Source organism: Mastacembelus armatus, chromosome 11 (assembly GCF_900324485.2).
Source record: "Mastacembelus armatus chromosome 11, fMasArm1.2, whole genome shotgun sequence".
Lineage (NCBI taxonomy): Eukaryota > Metazoa > Chordata > Actinopteri > Synbranchiformes > Mastacembelidae > Mastacembelus > Mastacembelus armatus.
In genome coordinates, this window is record NC_046643.1 from 17886344 (window position 1) to 17907222 (window position 20879).

Sequence of the window (20879 nt, forward strand, 5' to 3'; positions counted from 1 at the left end):
AGGAAAATGCAACGGTTCATGCAACAGCTAACACACTGTAGAAAAACCTGAATGAACAGGGATTTGAAATCTAGTGAGTCCATCACTGAATCTGTTATTTAGCACCGACACAGACACACTAGAGAGTTCATTAACCAACAATACCACACTGGGGGACGCTGATACAGATAAACCATGACCTTTCAGATAAGTGCATGAAGACAACAATAAAACACTTTGAAATTCTTAGCTGAGTATTGACTGGTACCAGGAAATAATCTGTACAGTATTAAAACCTTGCGGCCTTGTGTTTACCTTGACCACCATGCAGGAATTTCTCTGTTCCTAAGTAAATATAGACATGAAAATGACCAAATCTAGGACCAGAGGAAACTGGTTGAAATGTGTCTGCTGTGTGAGCCTAAGCTGCAAAAATCAGATCCTCTGCTCATAGTGGAACTAAAAAGTGAGAGTGGCAGGAGAACAGGACATGGATATGTGGAAAAGGCAGCAGTGCTTCTCAAACCCAGACACCCTGCTGAATAAAAAGGAGCATGTGCCAGCTAGCCCCCTGCTGACATACCTGGCATAGGTCTGCCTTACTGCAGCAGGCCAGGACCACGGTGTTGCACCATTGTTCCCTGCCCCAGGACCAGTGTGAGGTCAGGATCTCTGTGCACCCTGATAGGCTGAGAGATGAACGATCAGAAGATGAGGACTTAAAAACAGGAGCATGTATTCTAGGCAGGGTGGAGGCAGCACTCAATAATCAATACACAAACACCTCAACGAACGGACATGTGGGGATGCAGAACTCATGAACCCAATGCTACAGCACGTTGGCATGCAAAGCACTATTTGGAATGATTACGTCTATTTTAATATCCACTCACAGCCTTTCATAGCTGGACTGTGCAGGGCACTCAGGGGGGATAAAGTGACAGTTTGTATTTGGTTGTATCCTGGAGACTGAAATCTCCCTGCGACCACATCCTCACAGCCCGATTCGAAAGCCCTCAGTTACTGAAGCGTTACTGCTGTCAGTCAACATCGCACCAGGCAAACCTGTATTCATGAACACTGTGGGAAAGTAAACACTGACATCACATTGTTAAATCATCTCAGGTTATTTAAAAACCTCTTCATCCTTTTAGCAGTAAAGCAGGTGGATCAAGATGCACGAAGATGAAACACATCCATGTTTATTCTCAGTTAATTTAGTGATCTCACCTGATCACCTGATAAGTTAGGAGTTAGTTAGTAGTCACAGTTAAAATACGTTAAATGACAGTCATGCAGTTGTCAAATATATCTTAAAGGTTGCTGGCTAACAGACAAGTTTTACAATTGTATAAAAAAACTCAAAGTTAATACGTACACACTATTTATAGTTTTTCATTTTTGAGAGTTTGTTTAAAAGCAGGTTTTCCAAAATGTTAAATACAAGACAAGAGTGTTCAAATGCATCTCAGCAGATACAGAGGACCGTGGTTTGTGGTTGAAAACTGCAGAAAAAGCTGGTAGAGTAAGTGGACTAAGCTTTGTTTTTTCTGGTTTATGTAAAAATAGGACGTTATTTCCCTTGTGCCTGCTGTACATTTACTTTGCTGCACAGAATTGGGAACAATGTAGTTACTCAGGACTGTCATTTCAATTTGCACTAACAAGTAAATCTTTTAATTCCACTTTTACATAAAACTAACATTTAAGATCCATGTTGAGATTAAAATCACTTGGAAGGGTTACATAAGTAATGTCAGCGGTTATTGACTGAGAAGACACTAATCCACCACTCACAAATCAACACAAATCCCATCTCAACAGCAGCATTTCCAGTCCGTCCTCCCCAGTCGCATCCGCAGACTGAGGTCACTTTGTGCTGCTACAGAACTGGGATTTGCATTTCTCTGCAGACTTGATGCTGTTTCACAGAACAAACCAGAGTAAATAAGTTTTCATTTATCATCGGGGAAAGAATCTGATCTCATCTCTCATGTATGACCACTGCAGACTGTTGGCCTGTTATTATAGAGCAGCACAGAGGACCTAACAGCTTCTTCAGGTTTGTTTGCTTTACAATGAATTTCAGTGAACACAGAGCTCATGCCAACCAGATTCAGATATTCAGTGTAGTCATGGTTTCATTTCAGATCATTTTTCAGGAGTCTTCGCTTCCATTTTGGATAATTACACAGTTCATCATGGATTATCCCTTAATTACTGTTCAAATAATCACATGCTAAATTGCACTTCATACATCTGTATCTGCAGAGAAGTTCATAACCATGTGAAACAGCTGTAAAGTATTGTTCCATCCTTTGTGTGTTTTTTAAGACCTAGCACTGTGGGACAGAGTGTAGGTGTGAACATTAGTGGGGATCATTTATGAGTTTGCACTGAGAGGCCCTTTGACTACACATATATGACTTTACCTGCACCCATTTGCCTTTTGCCCAAAGTTTCACATCTTCAAACTGAATTTATTAATTTTCCATTTTTCATTTAGAGAACGAAAGAATGAATCTGTAGGCTGACTCTACAACCTCCCACCTCAAAATAAAAACCCATTAAAAACACATTGCGGTCAAGCTAAAGATGTTGTTCCTGGTGATCATCTTAAGGTTTTCATCTGACAGTGACAGTCAGGAGACAGAGACACCCTCAGGGAACAGGCTCTCCCTCTGAAACAACACTCTGTTCATGCACGCAGACCAAATCATATTCCATGACTGAAACTTTCCTCTGGACCCACATTACACACCGAGTGCCTTCCAGCTGCACAGAGACCAAAGAATCGATGGATGAAAGAAAAACTGCTGCTTCAAACCTCACGTCCATTCTTTCCACATCTACGTCCAACAGCCTGACGTATTGGTCTGATTGACTTTACTGCCTCGAAGTGTCGACTACCTGTCAGAAAACTGCTGTTCAATCTGATTATGTCAACTCACAGTGAACGCACAGCAGAATAACATGGCATTTTAATTAACAACAGGACTCTCTTTAATTGTAGAGCAATTTCCACCTGATCAGCCAGGACTTCGCACGTTGAACCACATTTCAATCCTGGATTCATGAATTACCTGGATACACAGACACACTAATGACTAGAAGTTACATATGGTCTTGAAAATATAGTCTATAAGCAACACAACCTCCTTAATTAATCAGTTGTTATTTATTGGTTTTTAATTGTCCTTACTGTGAGATAAATATTAATTATTCAACTCCAATACAGACCCCAGGATGTTTCCTTTGCAGCAGCACAGCAGGTGAACTGGATGTTAGTGATGGGTATATTTTCACAACCTGCAGGCTCCACTAATTCAAATAAATGGTGAGTATGTATGATTCTCTGAGTGCACAACATGCTTACATAACTGAAGGCCTATTACTATTTTTGAGTTTGGTGTTAAGTTGCATGAAAGTGATCTGACTATACTGAAAGTGAAGTGCGAAGGCCGTTTCACTGCAGAGGCTCCGACTCCACATCGATTCACAAGACAAACTTATCGCAGCCCTTTAAGAAGTGAACTCTGTTGGTATTTACACACATATACACACATCTACACACACACACTGCATGTTTCACAGTGCACTGTTTTATTCATAGACCTGAGCTTTACAAACACAAAGATGAGCCCAGCACAAACCGAGTCGACTGTCACTGTCTTATGAAACCAGCTCACTTCACAGCTAAAATAAGCAAAGACTGGAAGAGAGAAAATATTTGGCATTTTATTCTTGAGTGTTTCTTCTGTTTCAGCTTAATTATTGTTTTTTTTAAATATAGTAGTCGATTATTTTCAGATGTGTTTGCTCACTTTGTCAGGGAATGTTCCTCTTTTATCTGCACAGTTTATGTACCAAGACATTTAGCTCTTAATTTTATACTTAAATCAAAGTTACAAAGGTGATATTTCTTTAACTTCTTCGAACATGAAATGTTCGAAATGTGAAAGCAAAATGTGTTTTACTTTAAACAGCAGGTCTTGGATATTTGGCAGCTAAACTCCAAACTAACCTCAAAAGAATGCACTCTTAAGGTTAAGATCACCCAGTGAGACCTAAGTAAACTCCTTTCAGGGTCACCTGGCTCAGAGGCGAGGTCACTGGAGTTGTTAGCAAGTCTATATACTTACTCCCTGTTTGAGGGAGTAAATGCTGACATCCCTCCACCGTGCAGCGTTCCTGCCTGTGGAGCAACACGTCCATGGAGAGGATGTTCACTATTTCCAAACATCCCTAACAACAAAGCCCCAGAGCTTTATCCAATATAAAATTGTAAAAATGTTACTTGTACTTAAAGTAACTGATTGCTAAAAATATACAGAATCAATATACTATAGAAAATTGCAACCTTCCTAAGCAGCACTGCATTGAGTTAATGTCAGAAGCCTTTTAGTTTGTCTTTCAACCAGAATAACTCCAGGACTGACAGAGTGCACCCTGGGATATATATGCAATGTGTATTTAAAGCAGAGCTGCATGTTTTACACTAACAGATCTGTTTAGTTACTATAATAACACAGAGCTAAACTCAACCACACTTTATCGTTAGCACAGTAATGACACACACTGAATTTCACCTGTTGCAATAATTTATGCGAATGGTCTCTACACGACAGCTGGTACCCAAATATCGGCTTGTTTAAGCCGACATTAGGCAATTTTCCTGTGATATGATGCAATATGTATAGAGAAGATGCTAATTCAACCTCCCAGTGGTGAATACAAGTCATACATGCAGCATCTGATATGTCACGCCAGCAATATAAATTTTGAAGCAGTGTCGACATTTGGGATAAAAATAGAAGAGAATCCATCAGTGTCAGCTGACATGGGCAATAAGAATAACTTCATCTGTTCTATTTAAACTAATGAAGAAAATGACCAGTGTTGTCAGTAAATAAAGACCATCAGCTACAGGTTATCAAAGGTGGATTTTAAATGATGAAACTTCATTTTTGTCTGGTCTGCTCCCTCCAACACGACCCTGTTTGAAGTAGGACATGTTTGAATTATTCACCCTCTTACACTGCAACTCCTTTTTTACTGAGATTAAAAATCCACTTTTCATTTATTCTGCACGTACAATTATCTTAAACAAATAGCATCAAAAACCAACAATAAGAAAGAGTAGTGGGAACTGAGCTCTTGGCACAGGGGCTGGAGGTTATGACGGGCGTGGAGCACCAGACTGGTGCCAGGGAAACACAGCAGGAATGCTGAACCAGGGCGATATGCACAGTGGGCAACCACATGGGAAGAAAATGATTAGACTGGTGTGACTTGATGGAACGATACTGTTCCCAACATGCCGAGAGGTAAAACCAGGCCCATTTGTCCTTATCGAGTCTGTCATAGCTGCAGTGGAAACTGCACCCACAGCTATGAGACCTGTTTTCATTGCAAACCTATTTTTATCCAGACATTTTGCTGAACATCCAAACTGCTGCTTAGCAATGTTGCCCAGTTTTATTCTGATACAGACACACATACAGACACTATAAGGCCTGCACAGTACAAACCACACGAGCTGCTTCTTTACTGATGTCCTGCTGTGTGTGGATGACTAGCAGAATAAAACAGCACAGCTGGCCTGCACAGCCCAAACCACTGCCAGATGTTGCTGTAATTCACCTGCCTTTACTTGTATGTGACCTAAGAGTCATCTAGTCAAAAAGCCCATCATGCATATTGTAAGGCTCTTATTATGAAGACTGTCAGGTTATTAGAAATAGGTAAACAGCAGACTGCTTAACCAACGCTCACATCCTCCTGGAGCCCAAGTGGCAAAACAAATCAGTTCGAAGAAAAGAGACAAATCCCCCCATGTGAGAAGCATTTAGTTTGATAAATAACTGTTATATTAAAAAGCCTGGTTTCATTTAGTTCTTAAAAAAAGTCATGTTTAAATGCAGCACCCTCACTAAGAAACATGAGGTATGTCCTTGAGGTCTAACACACAACAGGGGAAACTTATATCTCACTTCCTTCCTTTCATCCTATTTCAATTACTAGCTATCAACAAAATGCAGCTGTCAGTCGGTGTAATAGTGTGAAGCTGACAGCCCATATGTGCATATGGACCATGCACTGGCATATGTGCATGACACCAAACTACTCACTACCCACTCATGAAAACATTGCTGTGTGGCACTACTAGTAGTTAAAGACAGTTAGACAAGAAATCCATAACTGCAGAGGATTTGTCTAATATGATCTGAACAAAAGCTGCTAATTTTACATGCCATGTATGTCAACAGTTCAACCTGCAGCTTCTGGCCTGGTTTCCTCCAGGTTTTGCTTTGGTCAAATTCAGACCCATGAGTCAATATGCAAATGAGCTGCAGGAACATCTCCGAGTTGCCTGGGCTTTAACTCCACAATCCTTTCTGCATTGAAAACAAACATTATCGAGTCATGCTCATGTCTCCCCAGACACAATCAGTCAAACGTCCTTCTGACGCCACCTTGTTGGCTGGCAGCTCTTATCACTGTTGGGCCTGTGCCATTCAACCCAGGGCCAAATGTCTCACCTCCCTGCTCACACACTGCCCTGTGATTTCCTCCATATACAAATGAGTCTGTCGGGTCAAAACTGAGGAGGACACAAACCAGGCAGCACATGACTCTTCCTTGTTTTGTTTTATCTCAGGCAGACATCTTTACTTTGAACTCTTTCAAACCACCACACAGCAAAGTTTGGAATATGAGAAGTTACCACACTGAGGCTTCATTCACTGCTCTCAAACTGTAAGAATAATAAAAGTCTTGAGGCTGAGATGTGTCAGTCCACATGTCCATGTCAGTTCTAGAGTAGAAATATTATCCCTCCAGTCTCGACATCTCACAGACAGCCCCCTGAGCTGAACTATCTGTGCAAATCAATATGGAAGCAATTAATGCTGGAATGTCAGCCAGGTTTACGACCCAGTGAGCTTCAGTGGGGCATGCTCTCACTCACAATCCCACCTCTAATTCAAACATGCTCTCACCGTGGTCATCATCTAGCACTACAGAAGACAAGAGTAGGGGTGTTGTTACCTTTATATTTCTCTCTGACGTTCTCATAGGCTTGTACATAGTCCTGCTCCTCTGGCAGCCGCTGACCTGGGTCAAACATGGGCATGGACATGGCTTGGCTGATACTGAGTCAGGGTTAGGGAACCTTCCTGTCTCTTCAAACTTTTCCTTTTAACTTTCCACTGGCACTGTGCTTCCCTCTTTGACTCTCTGCCCCCTCAGTGCTGATAAAAGCCCTCCTGGCTGTCTGTCCACCTATCTGTCTGTCCCCACCTTCTTCCTCACCCACACTCAGTCACAGTATTCCCTCATAAGCTGTAGATTTCATTCCAGACCACCACTCCCCTCCTCTGCTTGAGAAATACCCACACTAACATATCAGACCCTCCCCTTAAAGGCACAGAAGCGACCACACACCACAAAGATAGATACCAGTTGAAGTTAGAGCTGCAGATCCAACAGACACACACACCGCTCAGGCCAACCTCACCCCAGAGAGAGACACACTTGGCTGCATCGATGAAAAAACAAATGACTGAGCGGCATGGGGTTATTTGAGTTCCCGCTGCTGGAGAAACTGGGGCAAGGCACGTCAAGTAGATCCTGTACCATTCACAGCGTTAAAAAAAAAAAAAACTCCCAGAATACTCACATGGATCTCCTCGAAGTCACGTCATATTCCCAAAACTGAATGACGGCAGTTTGTTAAGTGTCAATGCCAGATAACCACACCTCTTCTGCAGAGGACAAAACACTAGATCACAAAAACACAGAGCCAAGTACACTACACATTAAACACAGGGACAAAACCTCTAAGTCCTGTAGGTTGGTCTCAGTGTGGTCTTTCCCAAAGAACAACACCTGACAAAGTAAACGGAACAGTCACTTCACGTATAATACTGACACTAATACAGACTTCAAGTTCTGACTTCAGCAAAAAACCCGACCGACCCTCAGACCTGCTGTACATTGTGTTTCCTTCCCTGCTCTGTGTTAGTTGCAGGAAACTCAAAGTGAATCTGTCTCCGACTATTTACATTCACATTTACATGAACATGCAGCTGATGCACTTGTCAAGTGACTACAAGTGAGATGCAAGACACAGTGTTATCAGGGGTTTCTGAGACCCTGGGACTTAGTCTGTGGCTGTCAGGTCCACACTGCCAATGACACAGACAACAGATCTACTGTTCCAGTCCATCTAGTCACAGATGAAGCAGTGACAATAACGAATCAGGACGCCAAGAAAAACTGCAGCTACACTTGGATCTTCCAGTGAGGAAGTGGTGCTTGGAAGAAGCACTAAGAGGAACATTTGGAGAGGTTCAGACCACATTTACCATGAAAGAGTGTTTTTTTTCTTTCTGGAGTCTTTGGACGAACAGCAACATGAGTTATGTGAGTAACTGTGCCATATCTGTTTATAGTCGATGCATATTAGTATTCAAATTTGACAAATTCCTTCTTTACTGCTGCTGCTGCTGATTCTGTTTAATATCTACAATACACTGGAAATTTTCACAGCAGACACTGAAGAATATTGTCCTGTGAGACATTTCTACACCAGAGCATGTCTTCAAAACTTCCCCCAACAGAATGAACAATGCACAGGTACTACTGCCATCTAAAATTACATGCAACACAAAAGCATGGTGCAAAATTATGATGTTCAAACTGATGCACTGGTGCAAATCACAAAGCACTGCAGAGAAGATGATTGTATTTATTACACAGCAAACTGAGTGAGTGAGTGAAGGAGAGACTTCAGATTCATCTTTGTACAAATAAAACTAAAAATATTAATGACAGCAGGTGTGAAGCAGTATCAGGGCCCTAACACAGGATTACAGTAGTAGTACTAACTATACTGTGGTATTATTAGGCATTTGGCAGAAGTACATTTTTACAACCAAATTTAAGCAAGCCAGAATAATAGTGCAGTTAGAGGTCACAAATTACAGCAGGTATTTCTGCAGACTGAGAACATGTGTGTGTGTTATCACTTTCTCATACACCTGGAGGTTTGTGTTTACTCAGCTATCAGGAGACTAACACCAGCATGAAACTGCAAATAGCCAAACTGACATTGAGAGAGCCATCACATCAGGAATGTAAAAAATGTCAATCAGCTATGACCTTAAAGTGAGTTGTGTTCATCTGTAATGAGTTTCATCACGTCCTCTGAGCTTTTAAGATTGTCCAGTATGTATGAAAGTAGAAGGAACATCAACCCAAATGTCTTCATGTGTTAAAACCACTAGTCGTCATCACATTTGATGGGGTTGATTGTTTGTGGAAGTAGAAAATCATCCTCTCACCATATTCAAAGACTGCTGAATCTGTCTCTATGTCACAGTATGGCTGTAGAAACTTCCCACTGTTTTCTCATTCCTGCCCACCGGATGGTGAAAGTCTCACTTTTGTCTTTGAGTTTACTCGTCTGGCTTTGGCCGGAGGGACAGACTGCAGTGCCAACCAGGCTCCCGCACACCAGCCAACTAAAGACTCTGCCACAGCTGTGCCACTAATTTATATTCTCAGTTAGAATAAAAGACAACAACAATAGATCTAAGGAAGGACACGACTCGCCCCCTCACTATTCACTGCCTGTTTTTCACGCAGTCAATTGTGTTTATAAGGACTTTTCCTAGTTACTTGCTTCCAGGTTGGCAGTCTGAATACTAATTAGAGGCCGAAATAAAGTCAGTGTTGCCACAGTGTGTTTCAAAGTCATACATTACTGTAATCACATTATTTTTTCCTGCAAGACAAAGGATCTTTGTTCCAGTGTCAGTAGATCCTGCTGCTGTGGTGACAAACAGACTGTTAGTTGGTTTATCCTCTTTAACCTCCTCACTGATAAAACCCACGACAGGAGTCCCTTTGCCTTATAATGGCTTTAAGACGAGGCCCATTTTAAACTACATCTGTATTTGTAAAGTAGGATGAAATCAGGAGTCAAACTAAACACAGGCTGCAGGTACAGTGGATTCAAAATACAAATAAAAATGAAGTGTAGAAAATGATTTAAACACTTATAAAAACAGAATGTTTAAGTTTTAAACATTAGAATTAAACTAGAGTTAAAGGTAAAGCAGGAAACAGCAGTAAATAAAAATTCAGAATAAAATGCTGGACTACATCTTTAAAACTGGGCTCAGCTAAGATTTATTTTCTATATTGTTTTCCTTGTTTTGTATTAATTCAATCAGAGCAAAATAATTTACAACCTATTTTGACCAGTGACCTGAACAGAGGATTTCATTTCCAGCTTTACCTTTATCTGCAGGTGTAATTCTGCCTCTGACTGAAGATGCAGACACACTTCACTGCACTTTATCTTTGGATACTGTCCTCTAGTGTGCAGCTGATATACTGCACACTCTGGTCCTGGTTCACGAGTCTATTCAGACAGGACCAGCTTAATCCAGCAGACGGATATGTCCTACACATTTTTAATATTTGGAAACCCCTGAAAGTGACAGGTCAAACCTGTTTGAAACAACACAAACAAACTGCAGCACACACCTCAAAGTCTCCTTTACATGAAAATTTGCAGAATTCTAGCTCTACTTTTAAACAAGAATGTAAGCACTAAGTATAATACTGGGACAAGTTTAAAATATGTCCAAAAATAACGTGTGAGTCTGAATGTCTAGTTCAGGAGGAAGAATCGAACAGTTACAACAAAAGAGAAGACAGGAGTATTTTCACAGTACACATGTTCTGTTCCCTCCTCATCCTCTAAGTTTCACTGGTACAACACTGGACTCCTCTCCCACACTCTGACGCATTAAGTGCATGAGTCATGATGTATCTCTTACTGAGAAACAGGTTTTTGTTCAGAACCTAAAAAATAACTATAAACAAAACTTGATTTTGTTTTGTGCATCCAGAAACCTACAGCACCACAGAACAGAAACCCACTAGTCTTTGTTCATTCTAACACTATACCAGGACTTGGTCAATTAGCTTCTAACACTGCAGACAGATGACAGCCTGCACAGCTGTACACAGGTTATGATCCCATCAGCACATATGAAGAGAAAACAGTGTGTTTCTCCAAGGGTTCATGTTTTAGATGCCACACCTAACAGTCACCAAGAAAAAGACCAGGCCCAAGATGAGAAAGTCAAGATGCTCAAAGGTCAATGAGATATAATGATTCATACTATGTGAAGGGCAAGTTCTGACAGTCTGCCTGGTCATTGTTCAGTGCAGAAAAGACATGCACACTTGAAAAAAAAAAAAAATTCTTTTTAACATGTGCAGAAGTTTCACAGGAAACAAAAACAAGTCAGTGAATCATCTTCCCTCCTCGATACTATTCACTGTCTGACAGTCTGTCCTTCCATTCCCTCACAAACACATTATTCTGCACCAGTGTCAAAGGGCAACAAGCTACAAACACCTAGACACAGTCTTTCTGACATGTCAACCAGCACTGCCTGCCTCTCAAACTGCCTGCAGCTTGATAACAAATGATCCTGCCTCGATTTGTTGTGAGGTAAAGCTGCAGCTCCAGCTTCTGTACGTGTCTCACAGAGTTAATGAATCGGGCCGGTGCCATTATGGCAGCAAGCCGACAAGACAACAGTCGCCCTTATCTAATAAATTTCATCAGATCCTGGCATCTGGCTGACATCAAGGAGCAGTGAAAGAAGCACAGATAGTCATGAGTACATCAAAGTGATAGTTCTCCCATAAACAGATGAACCAGATATCATATTACGCACTTCTCAAATTTTAGCTCTAGATGTGCTTGGAGTCACGCAGTCCTGCTGCTGAGACAATCACACCCAGTCACATCACTGCAGTACCCCACCCCACCCAATCGATACGAGAGACAACCAGGGAGGGACGGTGGGGGGGGGGTGAGGTCTGAAGAGACACTGAACTCAACACCCATCACAGGAAGTGCTGAGGCAGTGAGATGCATCATCTGGGCCGTGCCTCAGTGTTCAGACAGAGCTGCCGAACCTGCAGCAGTTCTCTCTGGGATGAAGAGACACTGCTACCAGTTTGACCCCCCAGTCCAGGAGACATGAACAAATACGAGAGGTGGTAACACAATGTACCTTTTTCAACTGCCTAGTCTGTGAGGCGACATAAAGTGTGGATTCAAGTCTGAAGCTGTGGATCCTGACATCCATCCACCTTTTATCTACTGCTCTTATGCAGAAATACACATAGAGAACATTGAGAAAGGCCCCTGGTTTGATCCCAGAAGCTTCTTGCTGTGAGGCGACAGTACTAACCACCACACCTCCCTGCCACGCGGATCAAAATCACCACTATTCATTTATCCAAACAGTTAAGATGAAACTATTATGTGAAAAATAATAAACAAATCCATGACAATAGAACAAATATTTAACTCATGCTGAGCTGAATACAAAGTGCACAGAGAGAATGTATGAGAATATAAATCGTCTGTGTGACAAAAGATTATAGGAAAGACGAAGAAAGGGACTGTGCAATGTTTACATTCCTACACTGAATGACACCATTAATGTGCACACAGGCAAACCAACAACCCAACAACCCATTGAGCCTGTAACACTCATCACCATCAACTTATTCAACAGCAGGAGAGCATCATATTGCACACACTGCACCACACAACCACACAGACCAGCTACTAAAAGAATTAGTGCTGTGAATGCATATGCAAAAATAACACCTGGGTAAATAAGAGTACTACTTCCATTTTCTTTCTTGGTGAACATCCTACCTGCAATACGGATGACAGCCCTCTCCGCTGGGTCCAGCACGTCTCCGGAGGCCGACTTGGATCTCTTGATGCGATGATGTTTGGGGAGGTTCCAGGGCAGCGTGTCTCCAGGAGACGGAGCGAAGCTCACTGAACTCAGATCGCTGGAGCTCTCCTCCGACGCAGCCCTGACCAGAGGCTTCCTCTTGGGCCTGTTCTCCACCTCCGCCATAGTCTGGATAAACACAGTGAGTTCACTGTTAAAATCATCATAACTCAAAGAATTATTGCAGCTGACTGGTTTGACCCAGATCTGTATTTATGATACTCATTTCAATTAAAATGTACATTTTCATATCAGCAGTTTTTTGTACTTTTCTCCACAATAATACATCACTTTGGAAACATAAATAGCTTAATGTTATGCTACAAACATCCCACAATGCAATGCTCTCAGGTAAAGGTAGATCCTAAAGCTCATAGACAGCCTATGTGCTTCAGCTTCATACCTTAATCTGACCCTAACCCTCGCTTTGACCAGACCTTAACCTGATCCTGAATTGACCTTGAGCTAACCTCTGCTAACCTTCAGCTAAAGGTGCCAGAGAACAGAAGCTGTGAATAAAACTATCTAGACATAATATAATACAGCCCCAGGTTTTTCCTGCAGTGAGACTCAGAATAAAACTTTACATCTGTACAGTCATTTTGTACAGTCTGAGATGGTTTTACTTTGACATGCAATGTGGCAGAAATTAGCATCATGACATTAGAAAGATCACAAAGTAATGAGCTGATGTTTAAAGCAGGTAACTGTTCACTGTTTGGCAGCTTAAACTTTATGTTTTACACATGTCAAACATTACAGGTGTATCAACAACATATGTGTCCTTGTGATGTAAATGACAGTACTGGATGAAGAGCTCCTGTATTAGACCTAAAGTGCAGCAGTTAGTTATAAGACCAAAGCTCAGTGTTGCTGTGAGGAGCAGGACAGGTGCTGCTGATGCACCGTACAACGTCACCACACTCCCAGCTTCCTCTTCTGCTGAGTCACCAAGCATCCAGTGCACAGGCTGCTCTGCACAGGCTGCTCTGCACAGGCTGCTCCTCACAGGGCGCTGCCTGCACCGCCTCAGCCTCTCTGATTGGACAGGAGCAGACAGGACCAAACTCCTGTAATGTAACGTCTACAGTGCATCAAAACCCATTCACACTTAGCTTAGCATTAGCTTAGCATTTAGCTGCTATTTCTGATCATTGCTGCTTGTTGTTATGGCCACAGTGCTCAAACGATAACTAATAATAGGCTCAGTAGGTGAGCTATGTAAATCAGGTGAGAGTCGTTAGGTGGTTTCACTTCACACCTGGTCTGAATAGGCTCATTAGATGAACAATAGCAGGGAGCTCAGGTGACCAGACCAACTAATAACAGTGTGGGCCTCAGAGTAGAGCAGTGTACCACATTACACCTCCCTGTGGCACGTCACTGGCTGGTCTTCAATGGAAAAAAAGGTGTTTATTCACTTTTTGACCAGTCAGCTGATCCTGGTGTTTGCATTCAGCCTGACCTCTTAAAAATACACTGTATGAATAGTTCAGGAAACGGCAGGCTGGGTTGTTTGAGAGGTTCGAGCAACATAGTGTATGGGAGTCACATTAAAAATTCATAGCTTTAAAACAACATCCCCTACACACTGCAAGAGAGAGATGCCTCCATGTTCCACTGGAAGCTTCATGCTATGACTCCTTCTTCAATAAACAGACTCCTTTAGTCCAGTTAGTCTTTCTGAGCCCAGGCTCATCCTCAGCTCTCTGAATGAATCATTACTGTACATTATCTCTCCTGACACCATCACTCCTGTACGTCTGCACCCGGTCCATGACTATTCAGAGTGGCTTTGTGTCGGCAGGGCCTTCATCCAAGCAGGCTGAAAGTTACCAGGCAACCCTGGAGCACATTAGAGAGCATGCTCCTGAAACTCTCAGCACAAGTTAAGTTTTGTGTGCTGGCATGAATCCCCTCTGACAGAGTCTGAATCACACTGACAGCTGACAGAGACACTCCTCTCTGTCTCCCCACCTCCAAACTGTGAAGTGATGGAGTTAGCACTGGATCTGTTGATCGTCAGCTGACAAAGAAAGCTGTCAAGTTGTCTGCATCTCTGTCCAGGAAACTTCAAACCCTCAGCCCTCCAGACGTGAGCTGCTGCACTGCTGCACCGCCACGCCTGAGCTGCAGGACAGACCTGACAGGTGGACCTGCTGGTTGACAGGTCAGGACGATGCAAACATATTCGCGTTTTCTCTCGGGGCTGCTGGGTCGGAATATTTCTGCTATGCGGGTTTATAAATGACACTAAATCGTGTGATTAACAGCGTCTGCGATGCGGTAAAACATGAATCATCAATCATCTGTATTCTGCGACTACTCACGGCCAAATCTCCTGGACTGCGGCTGTTCGGGTAAGAGGTAAACAATTACAAAAATCCGTTTATTGCAGCGGTTCCGTTGGTGGTTCGGTCCTGGTTAGATCCGCTCTAACTTAGACAGCCATCATCCTCATCCGCAGCAGAAGTCGCGCCTGCGTCCTGCAGTGTGCTGGTTCTGGGATGCTGGGCCGGTCAGACCTGGACCGATCGGAGCTGCAGGGTATGAATGCGCTCAGTCTGCAGCCTGCTCGGCTCCCTGCTGGTACCGCGGCGCTAACCCCTCAGGCAGCTCCGGATGAGGATGAGAGGAGAGGTCTGACTGCGCGCTCGGTGCGCATGTGAAAACTGATTGCAGCGTGCGGAGGCAGGGGCTTCTTCCCACGTTAGCCTACACCCTGCACACCACACTTTAGTGCTTTCCTGAGACTAACTAGGACCTATCTGTCTGTTTATCCGTTTATGCGTTTTTGTATAGGAAATGTGGCCTTTTCTTGAATGTGACACCTCAGGGTGCCGGTGACACATTTGTGCTGAGCTCAGCATCTGCCTGGAAACAGATGGTGGCTCCTGTGACTGTGACACAGAAGGTGATGAACAAAACTGCTGCTACTTTTCAACACAGCCTGAAATTTGGTTCAAAGCTCAGTAAATTAAAGTTTACTGTCTAATAATAATGATAATACATTTGTCTGTCCAACAGACATCCAGCTGTCAGATGACCTCTGCCTGCACTTCGCTCTGTGATGCCATAAAAATGCAAACAAACAGACATTAATCAGGAAATCGGTGCCACTTTGTCACTTTTTGCTCTGCTGCTTGTTTATCTCATGTTTTTCAAGTTGTACTGAGTCGAATTAAAAACTGTCATGATGGGCCATTACATAATGAAAACACTATGAATGATAGACGGCTTGTGTGTGTGGCCCTGGTGCACTATGGGTCTCGCACTTACACAATGAATCAATGAGCAGGGAGCACTTGGGGGAGGGGAGGTGTTGGTTCAAACCCACTTTTGTATTCATAAACTGTGGGTGGCATCAGTGTCTGTGCCCGGTCTGTGCCCGGTCTGTGCCCGGTCTGTGCCCGGTCTGTGCCCGGTCTGTGCCCGGTCTGTGCCCATTGTGCTCGTCAATCAAGTGCTTCAGAGAGCAGTGGAGCTCTGAGGAGGCCAGGTCACTTTAGGCTTTTTATAATTACTAGGGTTAAAAAAACATAAATCATGGCTGCAAATATATCAGAACCACATCAGTGTCGTCAACATTGGTCAACTTTAAGTCAGTTTTACTGACAAATGTTGAAAAATTGGTGGAACGTCTCCTCCAAGAACGTGGCTGTTGGAAGAACAGGGAAGTGTAAAAGTGAGAGAGCCCAGCGATGTTTAAGAGCTTGGAAATGAAATTATTACTTAACATACTTCTTCAAACACCTTCTCGTACCCACACAAGGAGCAGCGCACAATAATATTGTCTCTGTTAACTGAACTGAAAGTGTGAAAATCAACATACAGTTTTAGTTTTCAGAACTGTCCTAGGGCCATGTGGACCCTGAACCATAATAATTATAGAGTGAATTTGTCCTGGAATAGAAGAGCAGAATATGTTGCACACTGTAGCTCCTCAATGGCCACACAGAACTGGTGCTTTGTTTAAGCGGCACTAAAAGTTGTTTATTAATCAGCCTGAGCAAAGTGAAGAAAACAGGCCAGGAAACAAAGGTTTTGCTGACACATGGGGAAATATTCCCATACCTTCTGTGTCCTCACTGCAGTCACACTTTCCATCCCGGCTTTAAGAGGTCGTCTCTTCCTTCTCCTCACTGTGGGACCCGGCGGCTCCTGTCCGACACTCACAGACTCCTTCACCACCACTTTCTCTGACTGGATGGAGGAAACCGGCTTCTCTTTGGGTTTTTTCTTTCTCTGAAATTAAATTCATCTTTTAATTGACGATAACTTATTGCAAACATTTTATCATGTACAAGCAGCTGCAGATTTTTTTTTGTTACATTTTCAAATGAAGGTTTATTTTTAGTCTTCAGTTACAGGTCTCATCACTGGAGAACAGCAGGTCTTCATATTTGACCTGTGCTGATTTGGCAGGACAAAGGCGTCATTATTCAGAGGCCCTAGATTATGATTAGTTCTGTCAGATAAACAAACAGGGTTTTGTTTTTCTGCTGCAGACATTTCCTGAGCAGCATCATGTTTCTTCAAACCCAAGCGACAAAACATCCATTTGAAAACTTAATAACATAGAAAACTATGGAGGTTCTATATTTTTACAAGCTTAAGTTCAGACGGAACTTGTTCTACAGCCTTTTCCTTTGGGATGAATAAGGTTCTTATCTTTTGAGACTTGCAGTATTTTGATGCTAAAGTCTCTTGTGTTCTATGAATTAAAGCTGACAGAAGACAAAGGACCAGCCTCATTGTCAGAAGACGAACAGGCGTCTCTTTCATTCATCTGAAAATTACATGCAAATATCATGAAATCATTCACATTTTACATGAATAGCGAAGCGTAGTGCTGTAACCTCTGACCAGACTCAGATCCCATTGGGAATAGTCATGGACCAAGTTCTCACAGCCTCTTAGTGTCTATTAAAGGTGTCACTGTGTTACGTTTGATCCCCGATGCACCTGCACAGCCAGAGAAAAGTCAAGCTGTATGTTTATCTTTAGATCTGAGCACTAGTGGATTTACTGTAGTTCCACATTAGTGCAGATTTGTGTTCTTATGACTTCCACACAGAGGCTGGCAGCCTTATAACTTATGGTCATTGCATTATGCTGCTGGATGTGTGGAGCTCTGTTCCTCACTCAGAGACCTCACATGTTTCTTTGTCCATCCTCTGGCTGCTGCAGGAGGAAATGGACCTTTGTTGGCGAGTTAGTGCCAACCAGACAAAAGGTTTCGCTCATGGAGCCATTTCAGAGAGCCTCTCCAACTTATCACACACAATGAGTGCACAGTGCTGCTCCACTCTGTAACAACACTCATGCTGATTGTGCCAAAACACACTGGCTGCAGCCAGGACAGTTGGAGATCTCTCAGTAAAACATGAGCCCACTTGCAGTATACTTAGAAATTGAACTGGCATCTGATAAAGCTACAGCAGCTGAGAGGTTACTTTATAAATGGGATGGGATGAGCAGGGGCTAAAGCTGAAGAGGATCTGTTACATATATAGGAATATTACAGTTATACGGCAGCTTGGGTCCTGTGCAAACAGCAGACGTTGTTTAGCTACACTTTAAGAACAATTTACTGCATCGATGCTTCGGCAAATGCCAGTTCCTGTTTATTTATAAAGACAAACTGTTGCTCATGGTGGAAATATTAAATACCTCACTTTCTCACTTCCTCCTATTACTGAGACAGAACATCAGATTTAAAAACAGGATATAGGTTGAATCACTGTCATAAGTCAGCAATATTCGGAAGTTCCAAAATGTTTTAGTCACATTATCAGAGTGACTCTCTCAGCCCGACGCTGAAACATCTCAACATGTGCCGGATGGATTGGAAAGATCCTGTACCGACTGTGACGACAGGATGAATCCCAGTGACTTTGATGATCCCTGACTGATCCTCTGGTGCCATCATGAAGTCGACATTTGTGGCTTTGATTGCAATGTCTTCACACTGAATCAGCTTCCATGTGAGTTAGTTGTGACACTGATGTTCCCAACAGGATGATTTGATCAGGTCAAACTGTTAATTTGTCCAATAAAACTAGTGCACAGAGTAAACATTACCTACTGTAGGATTTAGCTCACTGCAGCCTCATGAGCATGACTGCAGACTCTCAGCCTTAACATTTTAAACATCAAAACGTTGTAATGGTTATTTTTATTTCACAGGGTTTGAAAGACAAAAACTCCCACGTTCTCAGTATATGACCAGGATTTGCAGACAATACTGCTGCCTGCAGTCAGAACAAATCCCAGGCAGTGTGTCATTTCAAAGCCCTGTTCATAAAGGCCTTCCTGATAAAACACCCAAATGCTCTGAAGGATGTTCACAACTGAGGAATGTAGAAAATCCACTTGTGCCTTGCTGACGTTTCATGTGAAACCTAAATGCCTAAGCATCTTTGCATTTGCTTGTTCAAGTCAGTAACTCAATTTAACTGCTTCAATCAAATCCTGGTAAACTCCAGCTAAAAGCCTTACAGCCGACACGCAGGACTTTAAGAACATAAGACATTACAGTCTGTATAATATCTGAATGATGACAGTTAACTAATATATTAACTATTAGCCAGACATTGGCAGAAACATGGTCATGATTATGCCAATAAGTAATCAGGGTTTACTTTGGAAATGTGCTAATGAACTTGGACAAGCTGGCTGGATGTGTTTGCAGATAATCAGTGGACAAGTGCAAGTGAACGAGGACCTCTGAAGTCTGAAGCTGGCAGTACAAGCATCACAACGTGATATAAAAAAACCAAACAGACTGCTCTTTGAGGACTTTATAATGGCTCCGCAGGAATTTGAGGCATGAAACGTTCACATTTTTGGTGCAGTTTAAGAGATTGTCTTACCTGAGCTGGAGCCTTAGATTTGGAGTGTTTCATCATCACTGCATGGAAAAAGAGAAAATACTAGTCAGTGGGTAAAGTCTAGTTAGCACAGTGCTGTCATGTTGGTACATTTCCCTGGGGTGATTGACAATGACTGTAAAACTAAAATATTCATAGCAGCTAAGATGACAAATGACTTGAGTCACTGTCCAGTATCCACATGTTGCTTGCAGTGACATGCATCTTGCCGTGACACTGCAAATCACTGTAGCTTTAGGTTTGGACTTCTGGACATTTGTAGTTAAATGGAAAATCCTGCCCGTGCTGGTGTATAGCACGTCTTAAAAATAAACATTATTACACTTGTGAGTATGAAAGTCTCATTGTATCCTCTCACATGGGTAGAGGCGTATTTAAACTGTAACTGCTCCAACCACAAAATGAAGCCACAGCCAACACTGGCAATTTATGGAAACAGTGGATACTGCAGTCTTGGACAGGAAACACCAACAATTTACAGTTACTGGACGAGGAAAAAAATGCAAGTCCACTGAGCATTCTTCCTTCCAAAACCAAACCTGACTTGAAGTTAAAACTTCATAGTAAGCAGCAGCAGCAGCATTGCTGTGAGCCTATCACAGGCCTCCACACACCCTCAGAGGGGGACTGAGGGACCACCTACCTGCTAGGTACCTCTCCAGGGAGGGTGACGAGCTCTGGTTCCAACTGTAGCAGCAGAAGAAGAAGAGCCAGACAAGGAGGGTGGCCAGTACCAGAAGTAGGACCCAAAGGAGCCGGGCCACAGCTGGGTTGGTATCAGCCCAGTACGTCAGGAGATCCATGCTGGAGGCTGTTGAGCACACTGCTTATCAGCAGAGCCTCACTACGTAGTCTGTCCGATTCCCTGAGTGTGACTGCAGCAGAGCGCATGAATGGAGCGCAGTGGGCTGGTTTGTGTCCTCTCAGGGCAGCCTCAGTGCCTACAGCAGCAGGAAGAAGCAGCAGCCAGAGCAACGGCAACCACAGATGGATACCAGCTGTTCAGAAGGAGCCCTGCTCAGACCTCAGCCCACGTCAGCTCTAAGTGTGTGTAAGAATGTGTGTGTGTGTGTTAGCTTGTGTCTGTTGTTTTTTACTGGAAAAGTGTACGCGCATGTGTGTGTGTGTGTGTGCGCATAAGGAACAGAGTTTGGAGGAG

At 42.8% G+C, this 20879-nt stretch overlaps 1 protein-coding gene across 8 annotated transcripts in view; it reads right to left on the reverse strand.

Moving 5' to 3' along the window:
- The window catches only part of pleca (plectin a), an 83588-nt gene extending 62930 nt beyond the window's left edge, over positions 1 to 20658 (reverse strand). For 6 of the 8 annotated variants that reach the window (XM_026299562.2, XM_026299559.2, XM_026299556.2 and 3 more), the window contains exons 1-4: positions 20364 to 20657; positions 19703 to 19740; positions 16902 to 17072; positions 12743 to 12956 (exon numbers count right to left, since the gene is read on the reverse strand). In XM_026299562.2, coding sequence (XP_026155347.1) covers positions 12743 to 12956; positions 16902 to 17072; positions 19703 to 19740; positions 20364 to 20523 — 583 coding nt within the window. In that variant the 5' untranslated portion in view covers positions 20524 to 20657. Of the gene's footprint in view, positions 1 to 7029; positions 7307 to 12742; positions 12957 to 16901; positions 17073 to 19702; positions 19741 to 20363 lie in introns of those variants that run through there. The other 2 variants (XM_026299557.1, XM_026299568.1) reach the window with 2 other exon arrangements.
- Between the last annotated feature and the right edge of the window lie 221 nt (positions 20659 to 20879).